An 8868-nucleotide genomic window follows, 5' to 3' on the forward strand; every position below is an offset into this window, starting at 1 on the left:
CTGCCTTCTGTTGATCTGTTTGTTAATAAAGCTTGATTTTGGTCCTCATCTTTAGTAAAACTAAACACATCTCAGCCCTATTTTTTTTACCTGGACACAACACTGAAACATTTCCTACTGCAGACCAAACGTTTATCACGGCAAGGCTCAGCCCAGTTCAAACAAAATAAAACCATTCATACATACCGTACCACAGCAGAGCTCCCCGTCGGTGCTGACAAACTCTGCTGCACTTCTTCTTCTTCTTCTGTTTCAAAGACGGCACGTAGCTCTTCTTCTTCTCTGTCTGTAACGTCAGCGCTGCAGCACGGCCAGCTGCTACAGTAACAGCGGTTGTTGCGCGCAACTTACTCGCACACCCAGCTACTGTAATAACCGTCTACATGCAACTTTTTTTTTCTCGTTCATAAAACACTCAAATCGGGGACATTTTCAGGGAGCTTTATCCGGGGACAGGTCGTCCAAAACGGGGACTGTCCCCAAAAATTGGGGACATCTGGTCACCCTACATATAATGCAATAGATGTACTTTTAAATACATTTATCAATAAATCCACTTTAAAATCTCAGAACTATCCCTTTATGTCATGTTAACACAAAGCAAGTACAGTTACAAATACTTCCTTAACGTAAAAAAAGTAAAACTATGATATTTTTAAGGTGGATAAAAAAAGTCTGACATTCTTCTTTTAAATTATTCTAAAAAGAAAAGACAAAGTTGTAAAAGAACAGCATAATCACACCTGCAGGCTTTAATGATCAACTGTTATCATAATTGATTAATCAATACATATCTGACCCGTGTGACTCAGGTTTCTGCAAACTGGTCTTCCCTCTGAACAGGAGCAGGCATAGCTTCCTGGAAGGTTGGTGCAGGATAATTGCTGGGGACATGTTGTGGGCAACACACACTCATCCAGGTCCACACATCCATTGTTTCCATGGCCGTTACTGCTGGTCGCTTTCCAGCCGGGATTACAGGAGCACCTGAACCCTCCTGCCTGGTTGATGCAGGTGGCAGCAGAGTGACAGAACCCTTTTTTCTGTAGGCATTCATCTATGTCCACACACAGTGACCCAATGCTTGTGAAGCCTGGCTGACACACGCACACAAATGATCCTGGAGTGTTGTGACACTGAGCCAGTTGATGGCAAGGGTTTGTTAACACAATGCACTCATCCATGTCCACGCATGCAGTGCCATTTCCGGCGAAGCCTTCATGGCACTGGCATAAGAAGGAACCAGGACTATTCCAGCAATATGCCAGAGAGTGGCAGGGGGACCACTCACATTCATTGTTGTCAACACATTCTCCCCCATCCTCATGGTACCCTAGAGGGCAGGAGCAATTGTATCCTCCGGGCAGGTTTGTGCACACCTGGTCAGAGCGGCAAGTGGAAGAGTTTGTGCATTCATTGATATCTTCACAACTCAAATCAACAACTCTGTATCCAGGAAGACACAAACAGCTGTAAAACCCTACTGCGTTTTGACAAAACGAGTGTTCTTGACAAAGGAGGGGTCCTGGGTGTGAACATTCGTCCACATCCTGACACTCTGTTCCGTTCAGAACAAAGCCTTCGTCACAGGGACACAGGTATGAACCCAGGACGTTGACGCATGTGGAATAAGGTTGGCACACTGAGGAGTTCAGGGAGCCAGAACATTCATCTACATCCACACACTCTGTCCCATTACTCCAAAACCCTCTGAAACAGTCACAGTAATAAGACCCGAGAACGTTCTTGCACATCCCATTTGTGCAGATGTCTTTCTGTCCCTGTCCACTGCATTCATTGATGTCCACACACAAGTCAGTGGCACTAGAGAACCCTGGGTCACAGGGACACTGGTAGCTTCCATTGGTGTTTACACATGTGCTGTGTTCAGGGCAGGTGGTGTAATTAAGACATTCGTCTATATCCTGACAGTCAATATTGTTGCCTTGGTAACCAGCCCAGCACTCACAAGTGAAAGATCCAAGGTTGTTCACGCAGCTGGCAAAGTTTGGACACTGACTGAGTCCAAGGGAACACTCATCAATATCTAGACAGAGTGAGTTGTTGCTTCGGAAACCAGGATCACAGGTACAGTTGTAGCTTCCCTGTAGGTTTAAACAGGTACTGTTATTGCGGCAGATGAAAAATCCCATTTCACACTCATCTATGTCCTGACAATGTGTCCCATTGTCCTGAAAACCGTCCCAGCACTCACAAGTGGAAGATCCGATGGTGTTGATGCAGCTGGAGAAGTTTGGACATTGCCTGAGGCCGAGGGAACACTCATCAATGTCTATACAGAGTGAGTTGTTGCTTAGGAAACCAAGGTCACAGGTACAGTTGTAGCTCCCCTGCAGGTTAGAACACATGCTGTTCTCGGGGCAGGTGAAGTTTCCTGTATCACACTCATCTATGTCTTGACAGTGTGTCCCGTTGTCCTGAAAACCATGCCAACATTTGCAGATATAAGAACCGTTGGTGTTGCAGCAGTCAGAGAATACAGGGCAGGGGTCCTGTGATTGGACACATTCGTCTACATCCCAGCAATCAGCACCACTTCCTTCATAACCCTCTGCACATCGACAGTAGAAAGAACCCTGGTAGGGGTGGCATTGAGCATGGATGTGGCAGTTGCTGCTAGCGTTCAGGCATGTGTCTTCACTCACACATGTCCCTTTCAGATACACATTTCCCAAACTACAGGAACAACTGTAAGAACCAGGAGTGTTGTTGCAGGTCATGTTCTTGCTGCAAGCTGTGGGTTGCTCACATTCATCCACGTCGTCACAAACAACACCGTCACCATGGTATCCGTCTATACACTGGCAGAGGTAGGAACCATCAGTGTTGAGGCACAATGCCTGACTGCTGCAGTTGTGTGGCCAGATAGAGTTCAGCTTGCATTCATTTATATCCTGACAATAAAATCCGTTCCCTTCCATACCACGTGGGCAGATGCAGGAGAAGGATCCAGGCATGTTAGCGCAGACAGCAACTGGGTGGCATCCTCCATTTTGGTCATGGCATTCATCAAAGTCTATAATTCATCCAAAATGGCACAGTGTCAGGGAAGCAACCCCAAAAGTTGCTAAGAAAGCTCACAAGAGAGTCCATGTACAGAGGCAAAAACAGCAACTATTTCAATAGATGGATATAAGAAGAAACTGATACTCACCAGTGCAATTCTTCCCGTCGCCTGTGAAACCACTGAAACAAGAGCAGAAATAACTTCCAACAGTGTTCAGACACTCAGCAAACTGACTGCAGTTCTTCTGCTTAGTCTTACACTCATCCACATCTGGAAAAAGGAGAGGGAGACAGAAGTTTAGTGTTACGGTTTTAATAAAACTCTACAAAAGAGTAAAATATTCTGTATGGTAACATAATAATCTTGGAGATTATTAGAAATGGACAAAGCATATCCTCCATCTCTGATTGTTCAGAATCTAAACCAAATATTTCTGTTTCTTACAGCTGCCATGTTATATTTTTGTAGTCAGGGAGATGTAGAGGTGTACCCTTGATACAAAAGCCTGGCCCACACACTTACCATATTTGCTAACAGCTTATTAATCACGGTAGACTTTAAGCCACAAATCCCAAATCAAAATAAAACATAACATTCAGGCATATAAACTATCTTCAGCTCAAATTGTCCAGATCTATAACCCACTATATGCCACAGAATGTCCAGGTCAATAACTGACGTACTGACCTGAATGTCCAGGTCTATAGATCAGCTACAACCCAAAGTGTCCAGGTCTAAAAATTATAGACAGCCCTGAATTTATAGGTCTATAAACTATCTACAGCCTGAAAGTCTGGGTCTTTTAACCACCATCAGCCCTGAAGTTCCCAGTCATGCACCCCAGTCTTGTGTGCATGACCAAGACTATAGTTTTACAAGCCATGCACACAAACTAAACTGTAATGTTACAAATACGGCTGCTCAAAATGCAACAAAACGACTCACTGGTCACAAACGTTTAGAATTCACAGAGACTCTAAAAGAAAGTTTGTGTAATATCTCATAGTTTTGTGTCACCCGCTAGTCTTCAATGGTTGCAGCTCAGTGAGATGCTATTGAACACAACTGTAGTCCAGGAAAACGCAGAACCAGACAAGCTGCAAACTGTTTCAGTTTAGTAAAAGCATGAGGTTTGTTTAAGAGTTCTATGAAAAAAAGAAGTATTTTACCAACACATCGCGTCCTGTTGAGAGTGAAGCCTTTTCTGCAGATGCAAGAAAACGATCCTGGGGTATTCACACATTGAGTTTCATTTTCAGGACAAATATTTTCCATTTTACACTCGTCTATGTCAGAGCAGGTCAGTCCATCGCCAGTATAGCCCACATCACAAACACATTGGTATCCAGAAGGTGAGCGGTGGCACAGACCCTCACTGTCACAGGGAGGATCACACAGGGAAACAGGTTGCACACAGGTGTTATTGGAGACCACCGTACCATTCAAACAGGAGCAAACATAAGCACCAGGTGAGTTGACACAGTGTGAAAAGGCAGGGCAGGTAGTGTTAGAGAGGGAGCATTCGTCCACATCCCAACATAAGAAGCCATTTCCGCTGAAACCTTCTTGACAAATACAGGAGAAGTCCCCTATAAAGTTAGTGCATATGGCCCTGGCATGGCATGTGCCCTCCTTAGCACACTCATTTATATCCAAACACTGAGTGCCATTTCCAGTAAATCCTCTCTTACATGTACAGGTATATGATCCAATGGTGTTAAGACAGGTGGCGTTGATGTGGCATGGTTTGTCCTGACACTCATCCTTATCAACACAGGCCATGCTGCTCGCAGGGCGGTAATACCCAGTCTGGCAAGGGCACTCATAGGATCCATCAGTGTTTTTACACACTTCATTTACTCCACACGGATTAGCCAATTCCTTACACTCATTTTTATCTTGGCAAATTGTCTTATTAATCAAGTCAAAACCTGATGGGCACTGGCAACTGAAAGAACCTTGAGAGTTGATGCATGTTGCTCTGTTGCTGCAACCCCCATTAGCCACAGAACACTCATTCACATCATAGCACTGGACATATCCGTTCCCAAAATACCCCACCTTACAGGTGCAGCTGTATGAGCCAGGCAGATTACTGCAAACAGCATTGGAGTGGCACCGGGAAATTAGAGAGCATTCATTAATATCCATGCAGGTGAAACCATCTCCACTGTAACCCGTCAAGCACTGACAAGAAAAAGAACCAGGGGAGTTTGTGCAGTTTGCGTTAGGACTGCAGCTGCCTGATTGACATTCATCAATATCAGTGCACCTGGAGTTATTGAAGATGAAGCCGCTGCCACAGTCACACTTGTATGACCCATTAGTGTTGACACATGTGGTAGTAGATGGACACATGTTTGACTGAGCACACTCATTAATGTCCAAACACTGTCGCCCATCTCCAAGGTAACCTTCTAGGCAGGAGCACTCGTAACTGCCCAACCTGTTGATACAAAGTGCCTTGGGGTCACATTGATTGCCTGCGATGCATTCATTTATATCCACACATGTCAACCCATTTCCTACAAACCCGCTTCTACAGGTGCATTGGTAGGATCCAATGGTGTTTTTACAATCTGCATAAGGGCTACAGATGTTAGTTGCACACTCATCAATGTCTGAACAGCTCTGTCCGTTACTTTGGAAGCCAGTGTTGCAGGTACAATAGTAAGAGCCAGGCAGGTTTGTACAACTCTTATAACCTAATGAAGAAGAACATACATGAGGGTTCTCAGTACACTCATCAATGTCTAAACATAGGTATTTTCCATTTCCTTTGTAGCCAGAATTACAAGTGCACACATAAGAGCCAGGGTTGTTGGTGCAGGTGGCGTTCCAGTGGCAGATTCGTTGGTTTGAACATTCATTGATATCAGTGCACTTAAAACCGTCACCGACAAAACCTGTGCTACACTGACACTGCCTCCCTCCATCTGTGTTTGTACAGATGGCAGTGGGGTCGCAGTCACCATTTGCTGTTAGACACTCATTAATGTCCTGGCAACTTTTTCCATCGCCAACGTATCCACTGAGACAAATGCAGATGTAACTGCCTTGGGTGTTGTTGCAGCGGGCCTTTGAGTCACAGTTATGGAGGAGACTCAGACATTCATCGATGTCAGTGCAGAGCAGGCCGTCACCCTGAAAGCCTGTCCGGCACACACACGTGAAGTTGGTCCTAATCTTTATGCAGTCAGCCTGAGAATGGCATCGGATGCCTTCAGCCTCACACTCCTTCTGGTCGACAACAGCTGAAAAAAGAGAACTGCTTAGGAAACAGTATTTAATTCAATTCAATTCAGTTTATTTATTTAGCACAGAGTCACAACAAAAGTCATCTCAGGACACTGAACTGAAACATTCAAATATAAAAATAATAATTTAACACTATTTATCTGAGGAGCAGACTGCTTTGAATTTAACTCCATTGCAGAACTCTCATCTTGAGCAAGCATGAAGGAGACAGTGCAACAGTATTTCTGATTATTTATTTACGTCTATTATTGAGTACTCAAAAAGCTTCAGTAATTACTTCTGGGTATCATGTGATCACAGTAAATACAGATTTACTGTTGGATACCTGCATAGCAGGAGCCCAGTCCTGCAATGAGCACGATCAGCCTGAAGAGACAAAACCTGAGAACACAAAGAGAAAAAAGGCCAAACATTATTTAGACCCACAAATTGATCGAAACTCATTTCACAGAAATATTAAGTGGATTCTTGAGTCTTGAGTCTGCTGCTTCCTTAGATAGAGAACTTTACTAATTGGCTTTTCTATGTATGTGAATGTTCCTGTAAAGTGCCCTGAGACAACTTTGTTGTGATTTGGTGCTATATAAATAAACTGAATTGAATTTAATTGAATTGAATTAAAAGAAGAAAATGGATTTAGTTCACACTAAGGTGAGGGGCCATGTGTTTAAACACTTTCGGTTTATTTCCCATAATACACCAAGTTCAGTTCAGAGGAATCAGGTGTAAATTCTGAGACGCCCTTCAGCTTGGGTCTTCTGAATAATCTGAGTGAAATTGTTTTGGGTTTTATAACTTCCTGGTCCGAGTGGCAGCAGTCAGCAACTCATCAGCTTCTCTGTAGTCCTGTAACATCAAACTGACCCGATCCGGACTAAAAAGTTCAGTTCTTTTTCAAAGCGACATCGGTGCTCAAAGAGCTGTATGGAACCGGACAGCAATTGGGAACAGGACCACTTCCATACTCATCGGTCATTCCGAGTGCCACTTGCCAGCCAGGTCACCTCTCAAGCGGGGATACGTTGCTCAGGGATTCTGTGTTTTTCTCCAGAGCTCAACCGGACTTTCATCCAGAGCTCAACCGGACTTTCATCCAGAGCTCAACCGGACTTTCATCCAGATCTCAATGGATTACTTGAATTCGACTGGAACTATTGTGTGGTTTCGTGCTGGCTTTTTGAAGGACCGGCTTTCTCCATAAGCTTCTTGCTTAATGGATACAAATGCCCCTTTTCCACTGTCTCAGTGCGGATCAGGTCAGTTCGGGTCGGTTCAGATCGGCTCGGGTCTGTTGTGTTTCCATTTACACTTCTGGACCGGCTCTGTAGGTGGGGACTAGAATCCAACTGGTCTTACCACCTGGTGGCAGTAGTGCTCCCTTAAGCTACTTACTAGCCACCACTAAACGTATTAGAAGAAGAACACCCTGAAGACTTTGTCACATGATGTTGTGGAAGAGATGTCATGCTCTAATGAAGCTGTAACTTTTAAACCTGATTCATAATCCTACCTTACTGCCTTCCTGCTGCTTTAAACCCATGTATTTTTCATTTTAGTATAGATTTTTACAATAAAGATGTATTAAAAATATCTTCACTTTTATTATTTGCAGATATGCACACATGAAGGACCCCACTCACCCAGCACACACACTTTTTGCCCCACTCCCCTCAGGAAGGAGGTTAAGGAGCATTAAGTGTAGAACCACTAGACTGAGGAACAGCTTCTACCCTGAGGCTGTTAGACTCATGAATCTCTAACTAGAATAATCACTGTGGAAAACCATATCATGTTGCTGCTGATCTGTTTCATGTTGCTGCTGATCTGTTTCATGTTGCTGCTGATCTGTTTCAATGTTGATGTGTTCATGCGTGCACATCTGCTCACAGACTCATGTTCATGTTTGTGCTGATGTTCAATATTTTATGTTATGAGTGCTTAGTGTATATTTAGTTGATGTTTTTCTTAGTTCATATCTTAGATGTTATTACTGTTTTTCTTTTACATTTTATTGTTGGATGTAACTGGGACCCTGTGTACATAATTTCGCTCCACCACATGTACCACATGAGGTGCGAATGACAATAAAGAAACTCTGACTCTGACTCTCTGACTCTGACAAGGTTCATGTTAAAATGACAAAACATCACACTGTGCTGTAATCTTTGAAACTACTTTTACAATAAGACTTGAAAACAATTAGATTAAATTTTGTCATTAAATTTTAAAGGTTTGTTTTTCATTAAATTTAAAAACATAAATGTATTACTTATTAATCTAAAAAAGTTAAGTCTGGTCCTCTGGACATTCAAAAAACAAAACAAACAAAAAACATTTATTGTTTATTTTTTATAAACTGTTTTGTTTGTTTTGTGAATGTCCAGAGGACCAGACTTAACTTTTTAGATTTTTCTACCTGGATTATTGAGCAGCATCAGGATATTAATTAATAAATAGTCAGTTGGTCTGTGAACACCATGGGGTCCTAGAAGAGTTGAAGAGGTGGCTGTTGATGTCTGTGCCTCCCTGGTGAAGATGCTGCTCCCACAACCCTGAAGCAGAAGAGGATGGATGGATGGATG

At 43.2% G+C, this 8868-nt stretch overlaps 1 protein-coding gene across 1 annotated transcript; it reads right to left on the reverse strand.

The window, feature by feature from the left end:
• Positions 1-4329: 4329 nt before the first annotated feature.
• LOC119420243 (latent-transforming growth factor beta-binding protein 4-like) lies at positions 4330-7262 on the reverse strand. The gene is made up of 4 exons (XM_037687663.1): positions 7252-7262; positions 6612-6667; positions 4606-6282; positions 4330-4403 (listed from the first exon to the last, which is right to left on the reverse strand). Exons 1-4 carry the CDS (start codon positions 7260-7262, stop codon positions 4330-4332), a joined length of 1818 nt encoding a protein of 605 aa, XP_037543591.1.
• Between the last annotated feature and the right edge of the window lie 1606 nt (positions 7263-8868).

The sequence above is a fragment of the Nematolebias whitei genome, chromosome 1 (genome assembly GCF_014905685.2).
Source record: "Nematolebias whitei isolate Nwh7 chromosome 1, NemWhi1, whole genome shotgun sequence".
Classification (NCBI taxonomy): Eukaryota; Metazoa; Chordata; class Actinopteri; order Cyprinodontiformes; family Rivulidae; genus Nematolebias; species Nematolebias whitei.